Consider the following 25,801-nt stretch of genomic DNA (forward strand, 5'->3'; position numbering starts at 1 on the left):
CACAACATATTCCCAAAGTTTCATGCCGTTATGTCAAGAAGTTTTCAAGTCTATAGGGAACAAACAAACACACACACACACACCATATATATATATATATATATAGCACTTAACAGAAAACACTTTAAAGTTTTATAATATAAATATAAACAGAATACACACGACACGGATAGATTAAAAACACTTAAAAGCTTACATTTAAAAGAGAATTTTCGGGAGCTGGGCCCCCTTTGTCAATCAACCAGGAAGTGAATTCATAAGACTTCAGGAAGTTCAGGAAGATTTCACTTCCTGGTTGATTGACAAAGGGGGCCCAGCTCCCGAAAATTCTCGTTTAAATGTAAGCTTTTAAGTGTTTTTAATCTATCCGTATAGATTATAGATAGATTATATATATATATATATATATATTTATTTATTTATTTATTTATTTACATTCGGCTCAAACAAAAGTCTCTTTAAATGGAGGTTGAATGATAAGGTTGACAACTTTCAGTTCTGTTTCAACATTTTTTTTTCAAATCATTTTCAAAAATTTCAAGTAGTAACCTACTTTTGTGTTTGAGACACTTCTGGCGCTATCATAGTTTCACCACTATTCTGTTCCACAGTCCTATCTCTTGCAGTCGTTAACTATATCTATAATAAAGTAAAGAGCTAGCTTATACACGTACGGGATAGGAAAATTATGTTTGACACATCATCACGTCTGAACTACTGGACTAATCAACTTGAAATGTTGCATACAGATTCTTAATTAACCAAGGATGGTTAAAGGACTATTTTCAATTCTTAAAAATTTCATTACGTCAAGTTTTCAGTTTGTCAAGTTTTAAGATAGATCCTTGCGGAGCACGGGTTTCTGCTAGTAGAAATATATGATATGATAGGACACATTTATAGCTTACACAGAGTGTTGGAACCAGCGAACTGAGATTGACATGTCTGGGAGCAAAGAGATGCAACTGTTGCAGGCAGGCCGTTGCTTCCGCCTGCACCAGTGGGTCCTGGTGATCCTGCATTATAGCGCATGCGCACAGGAACGATGATCGGGCCATGCAAACCGAAGTAGTGTTGCCTGGAGCATACACAAAAAATATCATGAATACGAAATTTTTTGACTGAATTGTGGAACAGGCGAAGTTAAAGGTTGTAGCGTACTTCTTTAATATTGTATTTTCTTAATCGAATTAACTGAGTTTGCGTGATCATTGAAGTAGTTCAACGGTGATATTTTTTAAATCCCACTATAGCAACGCTTTCGACAAAAGATGCAGTAAGTCGTCCTTTAACCATTTAGTTGATGAAAAATTATGAACTGAAACGTTGAAGTTTGATTATAATGTGTGGATTAGTTTCAGTAATATTAGATAGAGTACTCTGATTTTTGAACAAAAACCGAACTGATATTATTTGGAATACACTTCCATCCATTTTAAACAGTCATCCATTTCATATAATTTTCAGAATTATCAACCTGGTGGATTTGGTAAAAAATAGCAACATGATAATAACTTATTCAACAATTTGTCAAAGTGAACTGCATCGATTGCAAGTAACAAAATACATTATTTTCATTTCAAGACCGTGCAGGGTTTAGGCATTATGGTTTAGTCTCTAGCTCTCTAGATATTGTTCTAGTCGAGAATAGCAACTTTCAAGGGTATTAATAATGAATTCGTTTTGTTTTTTAATGTTGTCCACAGCATAGTTGTAAACAATATAATTCAAGCACTCACATTCGAATAACACAATATGAGAGAATTATGTCTATTGGATATGGAAGAGGCTAAAATGAAAGTCTAGTAATGATTAGTGATGTAAAATTCCCGGGAATTTAAGATCGAGGAAATATTCCCAGGGAATTTAAGGGAAATATTCCCAAAAATCATAAATTCCCAGGAATTTGTGGGAACATACGAAAATTTATGATTTCTTTCATAAAAAATGACCGAAAAAGACGTTTTATGTTACACATAGTCTCAATCACCTGTTATACAACAGATTAATGTAAGAAATATAAGGATGAATAACTTTTAAATTGTAGTAAGTTCAAAGAAAACAGTAATTTGAAGTTCATAGACTGAAAGGAGAAATGAATACTCAATAGATCATTCAATTGCACCACTATTATCATGTCTTACAAGTCTATTTTCATGTCTTACAAGTTGAATAAGATTTTTCTACTTACTAATAAATGCCTGTAAATCAGGTAAACAAAATCAACAAGGTATTGAGTGTAATTTAACTTTCATTGCATGATTCTATTCAATTTCTCCGCACAAAAATAATTGACCCCCTAAATAAAGATTAGAGTAGAATATAAATCTAAAAATTATAAATTATAAAATACAGCAAAATAGGCTCAACTAAAACAAGGAACATACTCGAGTTTAATTCAATATTAAAAAGAAAATAATTCCAAAGCTCACAACCTTTCAAGAGTCATTGAGGCTCACTTAGGTAAATTGTAATAAGATACTAGTCCAGGCAACGAATGCTCAAAAAGATATAGGGAAAAGATGAGGGAAAAGTTTGGAACCCAATTTTTGACCTCGCAGTCCTTTTAAGGATAGTGAGGGGGTAATCATATAAAAAGTCCTCACTCCTACCACACTCAACACTAAAACTTATATAAAAATTGATGGAATGCATAAAATGATGAAATAATAGATTAAATTGAAGAGAATTGAATGCTCTACAACTTGTCTTTTAAATACTCCTATAGTCCAGCCAATGAAAAATTTTAGACGGAAAATTTTGGAACACAATTTTTGACCCCGTAGCTCTTCTTTTAAGGATAACAAATTCAAAATTCAAATTCAAATTGTTTTATTCAAAAATATTACATATTCACAAAATATAAAAGTGTTATAAATTACATGAATAAATTCTCCCTGCCTGGATGATTTGTCCGTGTACAGGGAGGAGTCGCAAATTATCAGACAGAGGGCAAACACTAGCAATAATAAAATAAATTACAAACTATGAATAATAAATAAATTTGAAAGAATAATAAGAGAGTTTATTTTAATAATAAATTTTAAAACTAAAGATAGAAAAAAAAACAATAGATAAATAAAATAAAAGTGTCAGCTCGACGGCGGTTAAAGGGCTGAGTTGAGAGTAATATAGCTTTATTAGCGTGGTACTGTGTGTAATATTTGAATGTTATTCTGTGTTCAGAACTAGAAATATTCATCTATATGGAGAATGTAGAAGAGCCTCCGCAGCATCTGAACCGATGCAGAGCAGCCACCCGGTCACTCTCCGCTTGTAGACGGCAACGCTAACCCCCTCAGTAGTTGAAATCTCGGCCGGTACATTACGGTAAAGCCAATGGGCTAAATGAAAACAGTTTCCAAGTTGAATTGAATTACTTGAACGGGGAAATTAAATATTTATATGCAATCTGTTTCTAGTGGGATAATAATGTTGAATTTCATTGAAGAAAGAGTTGCTTTTTTATAAAGACAAGTAAATTTTTTATAAATAATTGTTTTATATTTAAAACAGGGAATTCTTGGAAAAGTAAATGTGTTGGATATCTATGATTTTTGGCCAATAGTATTTTAATAAGTGCTCTCTGTGAGACCGCAACAGGACGCAGGACACCCAAGGAGGCACCGCCCCACGCCAAGATGCCATACTCAAGCAATGTCTGCACATATGCATAGTAGACAGAACGACAGTGTCCAGGACTCAGGAACCTTCCCAGCTGTGCAAAAGCATAATTCATTTTACGCAACCTCTGCCTGAGGTACTGCACATGGGCCACGCAACTCAACTTGTGGTCGAATATTATGCCAATATATATGTGAGTTAAGACTTGTTCTATCTCAGGACAGTTACAGTCATTGGAGAATGGGTCACCATATGAATGCATCCTGAGCACCCTGGGCCCGGGGCTATTACGAAGGAATATAGGTAGACACTTGGATTTCGAAATATTAATTGACAACACATTGTTGTCAAACCAATTTTTTAGTTTAACGAGATCAGAGGAAGCATTATTGAATGTTTCAGTCCATGTGCAGCCTGTAGACACAAGTGCCGTGTCATCGGCAAAGAGGAATAATTGACCATGTAGGTGCAACCTGGATATGTTATTGATGTAAATGAGGAAAAGTAGGGGGCCCAAGGTACTCCCCTGCACCACTCCATAATCAACTGCAATAGAATCACTGTCTGTGCCATTTAATGATATTCTCTGTGTTCTATCTTCAAAGTAGCTTCTAAACCATCTTAAGGTGAGATTCTTGAAGCCAATTGCTTCAAGTTTTGCAAAAAGTATATTCCTATCTATTGAATCAAAGGCCTTGGCTAAATCCAGAAAAGAAATTAAAACTTGTTTATTGCTAGATTGTGTGGTAACATACTTGTTAATTTCAAAAAGAGCATCGGATGTGTTTTTAAAGGTTCTAAAGCCGTACTGGTTGTTAGAAATGATATTGTTGTTGTCTAAGTAGTTATTGACTTGGATTTTCACGCATTTCTCAATTATTTTAGCTAGAGCAATCAGAAGGGAAATTGGCCGGAAGTTACTTATAATTGATTTCGAGCCAGATTTGTATATAGGTATAACTTTAGCCAATTTACAAAACTCCGGAAAACTGCCAGAGGAAATACTGAGATTAATTATGTGTAAAAGCGGGATGAGCAGCCCATGCACATTATCCTTCAACAGCTGAGTCGGAATTAAATCCCAACCCGGCGCAGAACGCCCCCTCATGCTGCCCACTACAGTCAGCAATTCATGCTCAGCAACAGGACGAAGCTCAAACACGGCACCGGTAGCGTAGTCAAAGTCCCTCACCTCAGATGGACCAGAGGGTTGGATCACCGCAGCCAGACGCGCCCCCACAGAGGCAAAAAATCTATTGAAATCATTAGAAATTTCTTCCACCTTTGGGGGAGGAGCAGGGTTGCCGTCATTGAAAGCGTCAACCGGAAACTTATCTTTATGAGTGGGCTGACCAGAAATCTCATTAACAACTGACCAGAATTTTCGAGGGTCTCCTCCCGCTGTATCTATTTTATTTTTATAATAAGTGAATTTAGCTCGTTTTATAGTTGAGTGGAGGACATTTCTATACCCTATATATCTATTTTTTAGAGCCAGGTTGAAAGGTTGATTTTGTGACTGTTTTCTAAGTTTGTCTCTATTGCGGATTGAAATAACCAAATTATAAGTGATCCATGGTTTTAGCCTGTGGAAAGCTGGAATTAGGACTACGATAAACGGCCAACAGATCGAATTTAACCCCCTCCCAATTGAAATTAAGAGACAAGCTCGTGGCCACTCCACCAAGCAACAGCTGACTGCAAGTAACGGATAGGCTACTATCAATATAGACGACAATACCATCGCTACTATTTAAGTTATTATAGGACCTATGCAGAGTGTATCCTTGAATGTTATTTAAATCGCTATCATCCTTAAGCCAAGCTTCCGTAAGGATAATACAATGAAATTTTACTTGAAGCCCTTGCAAAAAAACTACGAAAGAATCAAAGTTTTTATTATAACTACGAATGTTTTGGTGGATAACCCCAAACGCCGTCGATTTGTCAGCATCAATGTTAACGAAATTATTTATATCATTACAGATAACACAGTCTATTAAAGGAGAATCATAAGCATCTGCATCCAGATTCATTATCTTCAAAGTAGGCAATAAAAGAAAAGAAGAAGAAAATATACAATAATTGTCGTCGCTTGCCACTCTTGGTGCTTTATATGTTAAATATAGGTACTTTCTACATGTTAAATATATGTTATATATATAAAGCCGTGTTTTCGTAACGGGCAAACGACAGAATTCACTTTAAATTAACATTGGTTCTTATGGGAGTGTTCACCCATCGGCAGAAAGATGAGCAGAAAAAAAGAACTGTTCAAATCAGAGACGAACTGTCGTTCATTTTAAGGCCTATCAACACAATGCCATTTTGCTTCGACCGATCACTGCTCGTGAACCGTTTTGTCGAAAAAGAACTAATTTCGGGATTCTGTCGACGGGAACAGACAGCTTGGAAATATTTTTCTGCTCTGATCACGTGACACCGGAAGAATAATCTTTCTCTGGATCAGACGCCATGTTCTTTTTAACCTCAATCTTTAATATTGTTGGATGGTTTGTTTTGATATTATATTGCTGTTGGTTGTCAGATTTCGGATTGCTACTATTATACTGTGAAATTAATTTGCAGTAGAAAATTGAGGTATAAAATATTTCTATTGGTTTCTTTATTCTTATAATTTTTACAAGAGAAATTGAAAATGGATTTACTACAGAAAGGCGTGAAATTCGTTATAAATTTGATGCGACAGTTCAAAGTTTTGTACTTTCCAGACCTGCACAACGAATTACCTATTCGAAAAATAGAATATGGTTAAAAATTGCTGATGTGATAGAGGATTCAAGTAAGTAGACTTAAATTTCTCATAATAAAGTAGGCTAGATCTACCGTACACAATTTGATATAATTTTTATAAGTAGCCTACCAGCATGTTTACAATTTTTATTCAGGTAGCCTTCTGTAGTAGGCCTTTAATAACCTAGTCTCTAGGTCTAAATTGCTATCTTTTTCATTTTTCAAGAAGTTAAAAGTTGACGAAAGTTTATTTATTTATTTAAAGTATAATTTCTAGTGTTTAATAATAATGTAAAGCCTAGACTAGCCCGTTTGTGTATGGTAGAAAATTATCACAAGAAAGAGAGAAATCTAATCAAATATTTACATTTAAAGTTATTCAAACTTGATTGATTAGATTAACATTAAATGATCAGTTTGTAAACATTATTCAACCAAGATAACATTTTGCATTACATGATAAGATAAGATAGCATTTCACGCTAACAATCTTTTACACTTCCATTGAGTTGGCCTAATCACAAAATACATTCTTTATAATGCAGCTAGTAGTTTTCACAAACAGATTTATTGAAAATAACATCATCATTTGACTTTGAAGTATTCCATTACATTCCAAGTCCTAAACTTCCATTATCCTAGTTGCACCTCAAAATATTGTAAACCCATAGTTTATCAATACAATAACAAAACTAACCTGACTATTAGAACATTTTTTACTTTGTCTTTGGTACCTATCTATAAATTAATCTTCTTTTAATTTATTCAAATTTACTTGGAAACAAAATCAGTACATAGATTGTTATAGAAATAACTTGATCAGAGTCAGTGTAGTTGAATATTGAAAGACTGCCATTGGAAAAAGATAAAATAGGTACTATTTTTCTGGTTGACCATTGCTACCAAACTCATTTGAAACTTTAATAGTAATGTATTTGAAAAACTTATTCATGCTCTATTGATCGATATATTGCGTGATGCCAGGTATATCAATGTAAATAGTAAAAATTAAAACAGGAGACACACAACATAGATGGATTAAAACACTGAAAAACTTACATTATAATCGGAAATTTTCGAGGAACTGTGTCCCTTTTCTCGACCGAGCAGAGAGTGTAATGTAAGTTTTTCAGTGTTTTTAACCTATCTATGTCGTGTGTCTCCTGTTTTAATTTATATTATAAAACTTTAAAGTGTTTTCTGTTATGTGCTACAATAAGTAGGCTATATACTTATAGTATGTATAGTCTATCTAATGTAAATAGTTTATTGAGGCACAGTTCACTTCTAATTTATTCAAAGTCCAAACTATGTATTATCATTGATGATTAACTTCACTTTATCTCCAAAATGGATATATGTTGAAGAATTAAATATGTTTCTTTTTTCAGGTACCATTTACAAACAAAATATTGAAGAGAATGTGCTCAAAGGAAATGCATATGAATTCATTTTTGTTGACCAGGATGGAAAAATTCTTTGGAACCCATAGATAGAATAAGTTAGTTAGGTAAGATCAAATTCCACACATTTTTTAAACTATATGTGGGCGATGTCATTTTATACAGTTTCCCATTTTTTCAAAAAGTTTATCCACGATGTTTTATTATTGATTTGATGTTAGATATTTAAATAGTAAGACATAAATATGGTATGTGACTAAAATAATTGAAAAACTGACTGAATTACAAAATCATTAATAGCTTACAGGAAATTTTAATATTTCGAGACTACGTGAAACCACATGAGATCAAGATGGACAGTTGAGAAAAGTGTTTAAAAAACAATGTATTCACTTATCATTCAGGGAATAGAGCTGTTCATAATATTTGGGATTCCTTCCATAAAGAAATAATTTATTTAACAAAATCTAATAATGTGATAACATTTTAACATCAGATTATTGATTCAATGTTATCACATTATTAGATTTTGTTACATAAATTATTTCATTATGGAGGAAATCCCAAATATTATGAACAGCTCTATTCCCTGAATGATGAGTGAATACATTGTTTTTAAACACTCTTCTCAACTGTTCATCTTGATCTTGAGTGAATGTTGAACTTTATAAATGACCATACATTAGAACTATGAATAGATGACTTCAAAAATTCAACCAGCAAGTGCTGGTAAAAAACACTGAATAGTAGCTTAAATGACAGTGATTCCACCTTTTAAAATTTATAATTGAATTCATGGATGAAATACCTGCATTGTTTTTAGAGAGATTTATGTATTTACAGTTTGGTATTCATTTTTAAATCACTTAGTTCTACTTATAATGTTGTAGATAATCATCATTTCAGATCAAGCAATTAATTGATTATATTTCCATTTGTTTCATTAAACTTGTTTCTCTAAATATAGAACCAATAAATACTTTATGCAGTACATTTTTGAAGAGTCAAATAAACCAAACGGTCGAGAGTAGGCCTACTGACCACAGAAATGAATGAATTGTTCATGGTATCCAAAAATATGTTGTTCACCAACAAGTTCTTTTGACCTTGGGACACACTGATTAATATTAATTCCTACATGGAGATTGATGCTAATAATAATTCAACTGATTGTTGGAATTTCTCATATAACATTACTTTTCATTATTGGGGGTTCCTTGCCAAGAAATATAATTGAAAACTTATACAGATTACAAACAATCAATTTCAGAATTCACTTTGCAAAGTTTTTTTATAATGAATAATAAATTATAACTTTTTGATTTCAGGCCTAGTGGTGTACCAGCCAGAAGTAGAGGATGACAAAGAAAATCAACTATGAATAATATTCCATGGATATAATTCATGTATGATGTAGTAGCCTACAGAAGAAAGAGATGGACTAATCTAAGAAATATATTAATTTTTTTCAGTAAATCTTGATGTGTTTATTTCATGTTATTCATAATAATATCCTCTTTGGGGGGGGGGGGGGTTGGGCGATCGCTCCTGCTAACTGCTTCAATTCAGGTAGTTTAAGAAAACAGCAAGTGACATGAAGCTAATAAAATAAGTTTTGATGGTTTATACTTGAGGGATTTTTAAAACTATATTCAACCCAACAGCATCGAACTCTTATTAACAACTTTATTGGTTCTGTATGGCTTCTGCTTCTTTTGGGAATAATAAAATTATTTAACATTGCTGACTGGCAAATGCTATAGGTAACATGTAAAATAATAGACTCGAATTTTATATAAAATAAGGTAAGCTATCACAATTATGTATTGCATTAAGAATTAAATAATAGTACTTATGTACTGCATTGAACGGGTAATAATTCTTTGAATATGAAAAATAACTCAAGCAAAAGTTGAAAAAATTATGTTCCAAGCCACATCAAATATAATTACTTTTAATTCTACCTTCTAGACTATATTTCCAAGGTTTTGATTAAAATTGATAAGCTTTTAGAACATTATAGTAAATAAGAAGTTTGAATGGCTACTCTAATTCTAATGAATATCTAATAAAGTATTCATTTTAATAGGGCAACTTTAATGTTTAATTATGAAAAATAACTAGTAGGCCTACCCTAATATATTCAAAATAAGCATGACCAGTTTCTAATTATGTCATTGTCAAGAGAGTCCTTATTGAAAATGTCGAAACTAATCATGTTTCATTTTGGAATATCACAAGGGTACTAGTTACCTTCTATAATCAATAGATATTTATCCATTTTAAAATAGGCTATGTGTTATTTAAAGTACCATAAGAGAACCTGTTTATTCTAGCAAGATATAGTTATCTCAACAATAATTATTAGAATTAGTTCGCCTGTTTGAATACACTTTTTACATTATGTGTTACAGTAATCTATAATAATAATAATAATTTTCAATATTCGTATAGCTTTTACTGGTGAGGAGTCCCCAATTGAACCTTGCCTGAGAAGGCATATTGATTTAGGCAGTCAATGGACCTCACGATTCTTATTTAAGTATATCAGCCGGGACCGTACCTATCCAATGATCAAAAAGGGGACTGCTAAAATAAAATTGCCTAAGAAACTTTTACAATATTTATTTCTCTTGGTGTAATATAACCCGTAGATGCCAAAAGTAAAGCACTTATTTATTAATTTGAATTTTTTTTCGATAGAGCTTCAATAGGCCTTTGAAGTTGAATACGGTACTCATACAAGTAGGTAGGCCTACCTATAGACGATGTGATTCAAAGAACATGCATTGACTCTGAAGGCAATTGATTTTAATTAATAAAATAAAAATGATATCTTATTAATAATGGAATGCTTCTAGTTGATAAAATAATATCTTATTGATAATGAAATACAATCAGTTACTTCAAATAATTTACCCCTACAAATTTCAAGCATAGGAAATGGAAAGTTAACTCATTGATTGACATGCCTATAAAGCATAAAATTTAGCATAATTGAAGTAACTAATAATTGTGGAAAAGTTATCTGAGTTATAAAAAGCAATTAATTCACTATAATGAATCAAATATCCAATAACCATTTTAGAATTACCTTTTGACAACCCAAAAAGTTCATTACCGTACCCATAACACATAAAGCAAAATTCATGTCAAAGAACTAGTTCTTTGAGTGTTACTGTTTCTGCCCGCTTGGGTGCGCTGCAATCGATTCTGCTTCTGCCCGTTACGAAAACACAGCTTTACAAGGGAGTAATCATATTGAAAGTCCTCACTCCTACCCCATGTGTAAAAAAATTACATTCTTTCGATGCATTGTTGTTGAGTAATAAGCCCTGGAAGTGCAAAAAGTTGCAAAAGTTCAAAGTTTATACTTTTGAAGAATAACTGTTTTTTCAAAGAATTTATACTTTTAAAAGTTAATATCTCAAAAACTAAAGAAGATATCACAAAACTCTACTGTACAAAACTTGTTGGAAATTTATCTAGGTTCATTTTTCCTCAGTAAGCCATGTCGCTGAAATGCATTGTTTCCCAGTTACATGCGTGTCAGCCAGAAATAAAAAAATGCAACTTTAAACTACCCTCATCCCTTAAGCTCAAGGAGTAGGGATGAGGACTTTTGATATGTTCACCTTCTAACAAGATCAAACAAAGCTGCGTAGTCAAATATTGTGTTCCAAACATTCCCTCCAAATTTCCCTGGCAATTGAGCTATTGTTGTTGAACTGAAGATTTCACACTCAACACCATAACGGCTGCAACAATCGTTGGGAGATGCGTAAAATAATGAGACCATAGATGGAATTGAAGACAATATAATGCTCTATGAGCCCATGATTGGCGCGGATTTTTTCAATGAATCGTTAAAAAGTTATAAGGCAAAAAAGATGAAAAAATCGGAGCCGGAAGGGTTTTTCTTCAAAATGTGATACCTTAGAGAGCTCATACCTAGAAAACTATGAGAGATATGGAAAAATGTTGGAAATGAAACTTGTAAGATAATTTGTGAGCTTAATATTATGATTGTGTTGGACAAAAATTTCCGAAAGGCGCATATTGTTGGAGATACATGCAAAAAACAAATTATGGCAAAGCACCCCCCCCCCACCTTAGCACAGGGGGTAGTAGTGAGGACTTTTGATATGTTTACCCCATTACTACCCTTAAAAGAGCTACGGGGTCAAAAATTGTGTTCCAAAAATTTCGCTCTATAATCTTTCATTGACTGGACTATACGAGTACCGTATTTAAAAGACAGTGAGTGAGCAAAAACAGGCTCAAAGAATGATGATTTATTGATTATATCAATGTAAAATGTGGCTGAGCTTGATCAATATCAAATAGAATGATGATTTATTGATGTAAAATATGAATGGGATTGATCAATTTCAATCATTTTTAGAACAATTTTATAAATTCCCTAAAGTTCCCATAAATTCCCAAAATTTCTTTGCCTCGGAAATATTCCCGGAAATATTGCCAAATCATAAGTTTCTTCCCACTGGGAATATTCCCGATCCACATCACTAGTAATGATACTTACCATGTATTGGAATTGATATTACCTTGTAGCTCGGGTCCGACAGTAGTGATGAGAGCTGACAAAACGCGGCCAATGCACTGGTGTACGTCGACATGCGACTGCGGCACATTCAGCAGCAGTTTCAGTGTCAGAGACAGAGTCGGCTCCACATAACCGCGGAACATCGGACCACCAGAGTCAGCTATTAGTGCTAATGCATGTAACGACCACACCTGCAAATAATTTGCACTTTGCATTCTTATATCAACTTATTGCACCCAAATTAAAGAAACACAATTGAATTCAGACAGATTATATATTCTATACAGATTCTGTAAGTATAGAATTTTTGCAACAGGTATAAATTTTTGCAATTTTGGATTGCATTTTTTCAATGAGCAAAAATTCTATACAATAAAATGGAATCAGAACAGTGACTGAATTCCAGTAGTTAGTGGAACATTTGTGACAAATATTTACCCTTTGATGAAAATTAACAATTATACAAAGCTGGATAAATAGAAGGGAATGCGACGAACAGATGATACTGATAATTGAAATTGAAAGAATTGCGAGAAGACAGATAGAGAATCGATACAGTATTGGCTTAGCTAATAAGGATTTTACAAATAATTGTATTTAATTAATTTATTCTTTACACTTAAAAATAACATTGACAATCGTCATACAGTTAAATACACAAAAATGATTTCACATAACGTAATACAAACAATATACATAAGAAGTTATAATTATGCTTAACATTTAAATTACATTCCGGCGAGTAAGTAAAAATGACACAAATACAGAAATAGGTAATGCCCTAGCCCTCGATTATACAGAGTGAGTCATATTATGTAGACCTATGGCAACCCTTCAATAAGTTGGACACTGTTGTAGATATAATACTGTTACTTTCAGCATAAGTTATTGGTCGAATACTCTATCTTTTGACGTACAACTGAATTTCAACCCCTCAAAAGGGGGTGACTTAAGGGTTGTAAATCGGATATTTTAAATGTAAACACCCATTGTGTGGTACTCATTTTAAAGGCCTTTTTGAAACAAGAAAGATGGCATCGACAAAAATGTTCTATGATACTTGTATCCAAAATGGTGGCTTATTGAAGTTTTAGTTTTTAAAGAAATGAGGGGTTGTAACTTAAATATTTTGAATGTCAACACCCATTGTGTGATACATAATTTTAAAGGCCTTCTCTAATCTAGAAAGATGGCATCAATAGAAATGCTCTATGATACTTTTATCCAAAATGGCGGCTGATTAAAATTTATCAATTATTTCTATAAAAACTCAAACTTCAATCAGCCACCATTTTGAATAAAAGTATCGTTGAACATTTTTTATGCCATCTTTCTCGTTTTGAAAAGGCCTTTAAAATACTGTTGAAATAAATGTAATTGAATTGTTGAAAATATTAGTGACCTGAACGACAGGCGAGGTAGAGTCCTGTGCGAGGGCCAGCAGGATGCTGACACTGGTGTTGAGGTGCTGACTGGAGCCCATGCCGCCGACATAGCGGTGCAGGCAGCCAAGGGCGAGAGAGTGGCCGGTGCGAGTGGCGACATCCCTGGCCGACTTGAGGCGGTCGAAGCTCAGCTGGGCCAGTTCGGCTGTGAAGCGTGCATCGCCAACCACCTGCGCCAAGCGCCCCACACACTCGCCTGCCGCGCAACGCAGCACCGGACTGCCGCTTGTCAGGGTGCCCTGCATACAATCCGCCCAAAGACACAATTACATTGGGTTCGTTCTGGGAACATGATAAGTGGTAAATTTTCCAGTGCCAGTGGTAAACTGTTCCATATCCCGTGACTGCTGGTTCAAAACTACTTTTTCCCATGGAACGTCACTTCAAAATCTTTGGTTCAAGCTTTTGGCGCGCATAACTCAAAGTGAATTTGCCATTTCTAATGAGTACTATAGTCTTTAAGCTACTATATACTAATATAATATACTAATAACTAGTATGGAATTTCATTGTGTGATTTATATTCTTTGATTTTCTGAAGAATGTTAATAAATGCAATTACAATAGTTTTAATTATAATATATTAATGTACAAAACATGAGAACATAATCTCAATCAACTTGAAAGAACTCTCTCCACTCACAGACTCAAGTCTTTGTGGCGAGTATTCACTGTTGAATGTTTCAATGAATTTTATAAATTTGTATTTGTGGTGGTTTTGAGAATAAAAAAGCTATTTGATTCGATTTACATATGCTGAGCAATTGTAAGCAATAATAATATTCGTATGGCTTTTATTGGTGAGAGTTCCTGACGGAAGCCCCACCTCGTCTGAAAGCAATTATTAGGAATAAGTGGAAGTTTATCCCCACATTTGAATAACGATTATTGAATGTACTATTGACCAATGTATGGATACTAACGACAATGAGCGCAGTAGCCGCGTTGCGAACGTCGTCCTGGCCGATGGACGCCTTGGAGTCGGCGAGGCCCTTGATGCCGGCGAGCAGTGCGGCGAACACGTTGAGCGTGACGGCGTCGGCGCGACACGACTTGGCAGCCTTCATGCAGTCGCCGAAGTGGCCCAACATCTGCAGCCGGTGCTTGTTGGAGACGCGCGCCATTATGCAGCCGAACAGCGACACCGATGCGTCGATCACCGCCACGCCCAGAGGCAGTGGGCCTGGCATCACTTCCCCCTGCAACCAATTATAAGATATCCATTTATTCAACACTGTATATCATAGAACACAATACGCAGTTGAACATCTACAGGGACAAGGTGTCCTACAAAAGATGTAACATCCCAAGACCATAGATTCTAAATGAAATTTGCAACAAAAAATGTCCAGTAAAAGTTTATGTCGACCTTAGTTTTCGATATTCATGAAAAACGTCAATAACTAGAAATCTATCAGTCAAAATCTGATTCTAAGGATTTGGTTGGAAAGAGGGGAAACATTTGCAATAAGATTCATATAATTTGTTTGGCGTTTTTGAACGTTTTATGAGGGCTCAAAGTTGAATAAATTCGAACAATAAGGGAAACCATCAGTCAAATCTAATTCTAAAGATGAAGTTGGAAAGAGCAAGTCATTTCCAATAAGATTCGTATAATTTGCTTCTTTTTTGACAGTTTAATTCAAACTGTTTAAAATTTGGCTTTGAACTCTACGAATGTACTTATTCAACTTTGAGAGCTCTTAAAAAGATCAAAATCTTCAAGCAAAGAAACACATTATATAAATCTTATTGAAAATCTCCAACCATATCCTTAGAATTAGATTTTAACTCATAGTTTTCAAGTTATTGACGTTTTTAAAAATATCGAAAAATCAATATATCTCAAAAACTAAGTAGTCCAGTCTGAGCCGTTGACATGTGTGAACCACGTGCTTTTTTCCCACTTTTAAAGAAGAAACTTTTAGAAGATTCCTTTTTGAATTTCAATAAATGAATTTCCAAGAACCTGAAGAAAGGGTTAATTGAAACCGTTGGCTATTCAGAGAACAAGTTCTGGAAGGTTCTTCCAGAAATGGTATAGAATATTAGTAGTATGTAGTTGTATTAGTAATTAATTAGCGAGCATGAAGTAATGAAATAATGTATGAATGAAAGAATGGATGATGATAACAGGAGGGCAAAAATATTATTATTGTAATTATAGATTCAAAGAAACATATATCAATATAGATACATATAAAAGTGATGTATTGATTGTCAAAATCGTTAATAGGTAAATTGATTATTTTGCCTACAACAAATTTGAATTAGTGTAATTGAATATTATTTAAATGAGAAGCTAACGTGTGTACATATAATCAATAATTGCTATGCTATACAAATTCTGTAAAATTACACCTGTATTTATTAAATTCATCTCAATAAATAATAAAATATAACTTAATAATAAGATTGCAATTTTGTAGAACAGGTATAAATACTGTAATTTATTATCATATTTTTTAAGAGGAGCCTTTAATTTTAATTATTTAGAAGTTTAATATAGGCTACCTAAAACAAGTATATATTTTCAAAATTGTTGCCTGTCAGAGCACATGGCATTTTACCACGTGGCGACTCTAGGGCAGTAAGGGATGGCTAGGGCATGGTGGGGATGGCCCATAAATAAGGGTGCAACTTGTGCTAGCTTTCTCAGTTCACAGCTCTCAGTTCTCAGCAGTGCGTTTTGAGTGGAATTTTCAGTGTGAAGTGTCAAGTGTACTCGAACTCCAGACTTCAGAGGATTATAGAGCCCTGACTGGAAAAGTTCAGAAAGGTTTTGTGAGTTATTTATTTTACATTGATCCATAATTATATTCTATCCCACCAGCCTTTCAAGAAATCCCTAGTAGCCAACAAAGTTCTAAATTAAATATTTTTCAAATTAAATTTTGTCATAAACTCCGGTAACTTTCATTTAACATTTTTTTTTAATAACTACTTATCTTTCTCTGTAATATTTTATTCAAATATTTTTATTAATTTTTTTGGCTCCTCTCACATAACATTGTAAACTTATCATTTCAGACCTTGTTATCTTCCAATTCATTTATTTTAATATTATCGATATGATAAGAGAGAGTAGGGTTGTGTTTGTTCGTGTGTTCGTTTGTTCGCATCAAAACATGTCAACTTGTGGATTGCATACCGGAAAAATCTGGTGTGGCGCACTCACACAACTTTCCTTGCCGTTATGAAAATTGATTACGTGACGCTAGTGTTCCCGCGCATCTCAAGTCTACTATTCAAGATTTGAGCCAGCTGGTGACAGGGCAATAACGCTGGAGAAACACGAGGTTTACTATCTCTTCATAGTGAATCATTTAATAGAATCAACAGTTGCCAACATTTTGCAATTGGATAATCACATTTTCTCGAATTTCGAGCTTATTTTTGATTTTAGGTGAAAATGAAAATGTTACTCAACATTAATTGTAGAGATACTCATGCTCAATCTTTTCCACTCGAGATTTTTTGTTTGAATTGTATCTGAAGCCTGATAATTGAGAATCTAAAATCAAACTTTGCATAGATGGGGCGGAGCTCCTAAAATTTTTACAGATATGGGACTTGTGGCAGTTGATAGAGCTTATCGATGACTATTTTAGGTATAACTTTGATCAAAATCGTTGGAGCCGTTTTGGAGAAAATCGCGAAAAAAACCCTGTTTTTGACTACATTTTCGCCATTTTAGCCGCCATCTTGAATCGCATTTGATCGAAATTGTTTGTGTCGGATCCTTATATTGTGAGGACCTTACGTTCCAAATTTCAAGTCATTCCGTTAATTGGGAGATGAGATATCGTGTACACAGACACACATACACTCATACACACACACACACACACATACACACACACACACACACACATACAGACAAATACCCAAAAACCACTTTTTTGGACTCAGGGGACCTTGAAACGTATAGAAATTTAGAAATTGGGGTACCTTAATTTTTTTCAGAAAGCAATACTTTCCTTACGAGGTAATACGAGGTGTGTTAGAAAAATAATGAGACTGATTTCATACTAACCAAAGATTTTATTATTTTCAAACAACAATGTTATCCCCTTCAAAGTAGTTCCCTTGGGCAGCTATACATAGTCGGAGTCGTTGTTCCCACTCTTGGTAGCAGCGCTGGAAGTCTTCAATTGGTATGGCTTTTAACTGGTCGGTCACAGTCTTTTGAATGTTCTCCAGAGTTCCAAAATGACGTCCTTTTAGGACATGTTTCAATTTTTGAACTCAAAACGCATTACTGTTGTTCCTCAACCCCCCTATTCACCTGATTTAAGTCCTTGTGACTTTCTCCTCTTCCTGAAATTGAAACATGTCCTAAAAGGACGTCATTTTGGAACTCTGGAAAACATTCAAAAGACTGTGCCCGACCAGTTAAAAGCCATACCAATTGAAGACTTCCAGCGCTGCTACCAAGAGTGGGAACAACGACTCCGACTATGTATAGCTGCCCAAGGGAACTACTTTGAAGGGGATAACATTGTTGTTTGAAAATAATAAAATCTTTGGTTAGTATGAAATCAGTCTCATTATTTTTCTAACACACCTCGTAGGACAAGGAAAGTAAAAAACGGGAATGATTTAGATCTCCAAATTTTGCACATAGATTCTAAAAATATCAATCTCGTGCACCTGGAAGCCCAAATTTTAATTTTCCTTCTAGATTTTTCAGAAATGTTTAAAATTCATTAATGGTACATTAGATTTCATTAAAAAATCACCAAATCTAATGGTCGAAATTAAAAAAGGAGCATCTGTTTCTATATTGCTTTCTACCTGAAAAACATAGTTTTGAAACTTCGTTTTCCTGATGCAATGTTTAGGCCTACACGTGGCATGGATTATTAATTTTTCAGCTAGAACAATTTTTGAGACAAAGTGCTAAATAAACGTCTACAGTTTCATCAATGTTGTATCGGCAATATGAAAACGCATGCAGTTAATATGTCTTTGAATGAATGTGTTGTTATTTGCATAAAGAAATTATATTCTTCAATTTTTAGTTAATTAGAATTTCAAATTTATTCGAGCCCTGATAGAATGACTGACTCACTGTACAGTCAGTCGAAAATTTTAAAATTTTAATATTGGAATGAGGGGTATTTTGGCAAGCTGAGCAAAAAAATAAGGTCATATGCACCTTTTCGTTATATCTTCAAATGAAAAAATCTGGTGTGGCGCACTCACACAACTTTCCTTGCCGTTATGAAAATTGATAACCTGACGCTAGTGTTCCCGCGCATCTCAAGTCTACCGTTCAAAGATTTGACCCAGCTGGTGACAGGGCAATAACGCTGGAGACACACGAGGTCTGCAATCTCTTCAGAGTGAATCATTTGATAGAATCTACAGTTGCCAACAGTTTACAATTGGATAATCACATTTTCTCGAATTTCGAGCTTATTTTTAATTTTAGGTGAAAATGTTACTTAACATTAATTGTAGAGGTTCTCATGCCCAATCTTTTCCGCTCATTTTTTTTTTTTGTTTAAATTGTATCTGAAGCCTGATAATTGAGAATCTTAAGTCAAACTTTGCATAGATGGGGCGGAGCTCCTGAAATTTTTACAGATATGGGACTTGTGGCAGTTGATAGAGCTTATCGAGAGCTTATTCAGGTATAACTTTAATCAAAATCGTTGGAGCCGTTTTCGAGAAAATCGCGAAAAACCCTGTTTTTGACAACATTTTCGCCATTTTAGCCGCCATCTTGTATCGCATATGATCGAAATTGTTCGTGTCGGATCCTTATATTATAAGGACCTTACGTTCCAAATTTCAAGTCATTCCGTTAATGTGAAGATGAGATATCGTGTACACAGACGCACATACACTCACACACACACACACACACACACACACACACACACACACATACTGACCAATACCCAAAAACCACTTTTTTGGACTCAGGGGTCCTTGAAACGTATAGAAATTAAGAAATTGGGGTACCTTAATTTTTTTCGGAAAGCAATACTTTCCTTACCTATGGTAATAGGGCAAGGAAAGTAAAATGAGTGTTGTGGGTTTTCAATAGTCCCTCTGAAAGGGAAACTATTCAACTTATTCTATCTTTTAGTAAAATAACAATGATCTTCTATACTATAATAAAGGAAAGAACTGGATTATAAACGTAGCCTATACAGATGTAAAGTATAGGGAAATTATGTTTGACGCATTATCATGTCAGAACTACTGGACTGATTAACTTGAAATTTTGCATATAGATTCTTGCTTAACCGAGGGTGGTTATAGACCAATTTTAAATTCTTCAAGATTTGATTACATCAAGTTTTCAGTTTGTCAAGTTTTCAATTATTTGTCATGTTTCCAGTTTGTATGGAAGCAGCAGAAAATTTCTCTTAAAAGGGAAATTAGAAGATAGGTATGATTGGGGATCCTTTTCGAATGATAAAAACAGGTTTTCCGTCACACCCAAATTTTCCCGCCATTTTGAATCCAACTTCTTTTTTTAATTGAAAGGTGGTCATACTGATTTACTTGAAATGCAGCATATAAATTCTTAATCAACCGAGGATTCTTATAGGCCTATTTTGAATTCTTCTAGATTTCATTACGTCAAGTTTTAAGGAAGACCCTTGCGAAGCACGGGTTACCTGCTAGTTTCAAATAGTTTGTTTAACCTTTGCTTTAAATTTTTAATTTTCTTTTTCTGAATAAATTTCCAATGTTATTCTACTTGGCCTTTCACTTGTATCTACCTTACTCATAACCCTGTCGAGTTTCATTATTTCATTTCATTTTCATCAATCTTAGAGGGATTGATTGGAAGAAAATAGAGAAGAGAATCTGGATCTCTCTTTTTATTACAAATTCATAATTATTAAACATCCCATTAGTTTGAACCTAGTAAGTGTTCAAGTCACTATATACATTGGTGCATGCAATTTATATTGTAGTTCTGATTTTTTAATATATTATTTGGGTACATGAGAGAAGTCCAGAACCAATTTCTTCATGCAAAATTTCCTTGTGCTAGATACAGGGTGGCCCAAAAACCTCGTATTTTCGGCTCATTCTCCAGTTTTCAGCTATTTCTGCCAAATTTCGTAATCGGATAGACAAATTTGCTCTTGCCTTTTTTTAGATTAAAAACTTCTGAATGAAATGAGATCATTTGGAACTCTCTATCTCCAATGAGTACTGAGTTATGATTTTTCAAAAATGAGTAAAATTTGAAGGAAAAATCAATTTTGATGAATTTTAGTTTTTGATCAACAATATCTTCCGATTGTTAACATTGAGATGTATAATTCAAAATCCCTCTGAGCGTATTTTTGTGCTCTACAATCTGAGATCAGGGAGAGTGCTCTATCTCAAATAGATTTCCAGGCACACCTGACATCAATGCTCCATGTATTGTGAAAAACACCTAATTTTCAGCTTCAACCATCATCACCAACTAAATGGTTCTCACATTGATAGTTCACACAATGACATAAGTTCATGAGATCATGTTCTATGAGAATCAAACGTTTGATGCACTTCATTTCAGTATTTCCTAGTGGAGAGGCGCGCTTAAGGACACCTCAAGGATCAAAATTTCAAACACTTATAATTTTTGACACAATGCTCAGATTTCATCGTACTACACTTCATTCTTCTCGGCTCGTCCAGGCGGTCCAAAATCATGCATCATAAGTCAAATTCGGTCAAAAAATTAAAAATTTATTGTCGAGTGTACTTAAGCCCATATTCCAATACACAAAAAATGGCCAATTTCTATATTCAAAGCTGCATGTCTTGTGAAATACTTCTGATTAAGATTTATAAATCTAGTGAGAATGTGAAAATTGCCTCCCTCTACCCACTCCAATAAATGATACTTTTGATTCAAATACAATTCGAAAGTTACAGAAGATTTTAAAAATGGCGATTACAGTACAGTTTTTACATTTTTTCATGATTTCACTGTTGATCAAGAGTTTCTAAAACGAGTCTGATACATCATAGAAACTCTCGATTGATTCCAAATTGTAGATAAATTCATCATCTACGAGCTCAGTTGCCTAAAATCCAACTTGGATCAATCTGGAATATCATAGAACTGCCAAAACCGTTAATATGAGAAAAATATCTACAATTTCCGGATTTTTTCAACAATCAAATCTCACTTTACGAACATATTTTTATGAATCGTTTACAGCAGATGAAAGAGAAAATGCTATTGCACATTTCTGGATCAAGTGATGATTTTTACAATAAGGGGTTACAGAGATACATAGCTTTGAATATAGAAATTGGCCATTTTTTTGTGTATTGGAATATGGGCTTTGCGTCAAAAGTTATTTTACATGCTTATATATCTTGAAACAATGTTTTATATTGACATAATCAACTACATAAAAATGAAGCTTAATAAATTTTCTACAAGTTTTGTTCGGTAAAGGTTTTTGATAAATCCGATACTTTATATTTCCGATATTATAATTCGACTGTTGTAGCAGTTTTAGTTTTGAGTGTCAAAGCTCAAGATTTGCAACAAGTGACTTTTTTCGAATATCACACTATTCTGTCATCATAAATTGTCAGTGTGCTTCAGTATGAACATTCATATTGAGTACCTATTGAAACGTATACGGAACTAAACACACGGGGTGTTTCTAAACTTCCTTCCAAAAAAAGGCACTCAAAACTAAAACTGCTGCAACAGTCGTATGGGAATGCGTGAAATAGTCGAATCATACATGACATGAGATAATTTAATGCCCTACAAGCTCGTAATTAGCACATTCTTGTTCCATCGATTGTTGAAATAGTATATTACGCACCTAGAGCAGAAAATGAAATTTTTCCGGCTCGAAATCGGTTTTTAATAGAATAGATCGGTTTGAATAGATTGAGAGCCGGAAAAACATTTTTGCCCATGGTGCGAACGCTATTTTTCGCCACACACAAAAATAAACAATATATATATTATGTATATATATATATATATATAACTTTTTATATATATTATACTTTTATAAATACTATATTTTATTATACTTTTTATATATAAATATATATACAGTAATATATATGAGAATAGTTGTTTACTAAGCACTTTCGAAAGCAGAAGTGGAAGGTGATAGATCTAGCAAATCTGAGGTAATCTGAATATCAGGAAATTGTCCAAGTATTTTTATTTTTTATTCTGATTTGTCTAAATAACCTAAAAGATGATGTTCAATTATGTGGGAGGTTGAGTTTATACTTTTTTATTCTTTCAAATGACAATAAGATGATATTATTATAAATGTTTTAATTATTGAATAATGAACACAAATAATGAAAAGTTTTTTGATCAGCTGTTTTTTGATCACCTTTCTTAGTTCCATGTTAGCGGCTGGAAAGGGTACTCATTCCGGCCTAGGCCGGAAAGAAACCTGTTCTGACGTCAGACGAGAGTCGTCTGCAAACAATGTCTTTCAGATCTACGTAGGGACTGAAAAACAGCTGCTTTCTGTGCAGTGTGGCGAAAAGTTATAATACTTGAAAAAGCGAAAAAATAGAAGAAAAACTGGTTTTTTTTCGAAAATGCATCACTTTAGAACATGAATATCTCGAAAAGTATCGGATTTATCAAAAACCTTTACCGAACAAAACTTGTAGAAAATTTATTCAGCTTCATTTTTATGTAGTTGATTATGTCAATATAAAACATTGTTTCAAGATATATAAGCATGTAATTAATAAGTGGAAAATGCAACTTTCAAATCACCCTCATCCCTTCAGCACATGATGTAGGTGTTGGGATTTTTGATATGCTCACCTCCAAACTAGTGTCAACAAAGCTGCAAAGTCTAAAATTGAGTTCCAAACATTCACTCAAAATTTCATTGTCAACTGATCTATTGTTGCTGGTCAGAAAATTTCACTCTCAACACTAAATCTGCTGCAACAGTCGTAGGGAAATGCGTAAAATAGTGAAAATATACATCAAATTGAAGATAATTTTATGCTCTATCAGCTCATGATCAGCACGGATTTTTTCATCAATCGTTCAAAAATTATAAGGCCGAAAAGATGAAAAAATTGGAGGCAGAAGTGTTTTTTCATATAGAAACTTTGAGAGATATGGAAAAAATGTTGAGGATAAAACTTGTTGGTAATTTTGTAAGCTTTAATTTTGCACAGAATACAAATGTTCATAAGATACATAGTTTCCGAGATATATGCGAAAAATGAAAAAATGGTACTTTCAAACCACCCCCATCCCTTTAGCACAGGGGGTAGAGGTGAGGACTTTTGATATGTTGATCCTCTTACTATCCTTAAAAGAGCTGTGAAGTTGAAAATTGTGTTCCAAACTTTTCACTCTATACCTTTATTTGAGCATTCGTTGCCTGGACTATAAGCCAATAATATTAAATTTGATTTAATTGTATCACAGAAAACGTATAGCATAATGCTAAGTTTTCTCAATGGTTATATTGAGAGTCTTACCATAGCTACTGGCCTATAAAGACAGCACGGATCATGCTCCAAGGCTCCCGATCCAGCAGCACTGGTACCCTGCAACTGTTCAATAACAAAATTCAATAAAACAGTAGACATTTCATTAGAGTCTATGTATGAGCTGTTCATTTTCCGTAATGGGCTAGAAATCATGCACTAGAATACCTATTCTTCATATAAATTCCATATGTGAAACCCAAAGTCCCAAAGTGGAACTTTTTTTTCCATTAGCCAACTTACAAAATCACTATTAAAACAGCAATTTAAATTGTACTATCAAAAAAAGAAACAATAAGGAAATTGTGTTGAAAAATTGATTTTGTTTCCACTATTAAAATAAAACAATTGTAAATGACAAAAGTTATCTACAAATGGATGAAAGCATTCAGAACAAAATTGATTATACACATATAACCTTCAACTGTTTACAAATAGATAATACAAAAAATTAATTAATTGTAACGTTGAGAGAATGTGGCCACCACTATATATATAAATATGTGTCGGGATGCCACTACTTGCACTGAAAGTGAATTTTCTTGATTCAGTAATCTGGCGAGTTTGACATGGTCCACTAATTATTTTATCTGAGATAAACATGGGTTCTTGAATTAGGAGACATACATTTCTTAACCATATCAATTTTGAAAATAAGTTATACCACAGTATCATGGAACTATCAATCTTTATCAGAGATAATTTTGGAAGTTACAATTTTTATAGGAATTCAGTCCAGTTGAAAATTATTTACAAAAATGTTATAGGTCCCAAGATATGACATAACGTGCAAAAATTATAAAAAGTACACAGTTATTCAGAGGAAACAGTTTAAAACAAACTTAAGATGAATTGAATCACGATGATACAATGTTATTGAGTGATATTGAATCGAATGGATTGAGTATTTACTTACATGGTCACCATCAGCTCTACGGTTTGGCTCCATCTAAAGTAAGGGCGAAAAAGCTATTGGTTACTTTATACCTCCACCACATTGTACAGTGCTTTCACCATAAAAATGTACATTATTGAAAACTTCAACAGTGCTACTACAAGCAACATAGAGATTGTGTTCGAAGTTAGTCAATTGATAGGAATACAGAAATCAGCCACACAAATTATAGGTAGATGAATGGGATTACCATACTGCAATGGAGTAATTGAACATGAAAAGCTTTCTAACTTAACTAACCGCCCTTGGTAGTTACTGTACTGTTACTTTGTTAATTACCATTATTGGATGGAAATAACTTTTTATAGCATCAATGATTGAATAGTTGAAAAAATACATAAAATCAAATCAATCTGAAACACAAACAACATTGAACATCTTAGAGCTTGGATTAATTTGGAACCTTTAAAAAAAAGACACTGGGCACTACAAAACCCTCTAAGTTTATATAGTTTTTCATAAAGGTTTCATTTCCATATCGCTATCGAAGTTCCATTTCCAGCAGTATCTATAATTTATATAAGAAACGATACAGTTACTGCTATTGTTTGATAACGTGAGATATATATTATGT

General features: G+C 33.7%; 1 protein-coding gene across 6 annotated transcripts in view; it reads right to left on the reverse strand.

Annotated features, from left to right (window-relative positions):
- LOC111054394 (HEAT repeat-containing protein 5B) overlaps positions 1-25,801 on the reverse strand; it is a 170,947-nt gene that overhangs the window by 69,922 nt on the left and 75,224 nt on the right. For 4 of the 6 annotated variants that reach the window (XM_039432598.1, XM_039432601.1, XM_039432600.1 and 1 more), the window contains 6 exons: positions 25,189-25,221; positions 24,264-24,338; positions 14,717-14,992; positions 13,751-14,032; positions 12,350-12,539; positions 909-1,078 (listed from right to left, as the gene is read on the reverse strand). In XM_039432598.1, coding sequence (XP_039288532.1) covers positions 909-1,078; positions 12,350-12,539; positions 13,751-14,032; positions 14,717-14,992; positions 24,264-24,338; positions 25,189-25,221 — 1,026 coding nt within the window. The remainder of the gene's footprint in view (positions 1-908; positions 1,079-12,349; positions 12,540-13,750; positions 14,033-14,716; positions 14,993-24,263; positions 24,339-25,188; positions 25,222-25,801) is intronic. The other 2 variants (XM_039432602.1, XM_039432603.1) reach the window with 1 other exon arrangement.

This window comes from Nilaparvata lugens, chromosome 7 (assembly GCF_014356525.2).
Source record: "Nilaparvata lugens isolate BPH chromosome 7, ASM1435652v1, whole genome shotgun sequence".
Lineage (NCBI taxonomy): Eukaryota > Metazoa > Arthropoda > Insecta > Hemiptera > Delphacidae > Nilaparvata > Nilaparvata lugens.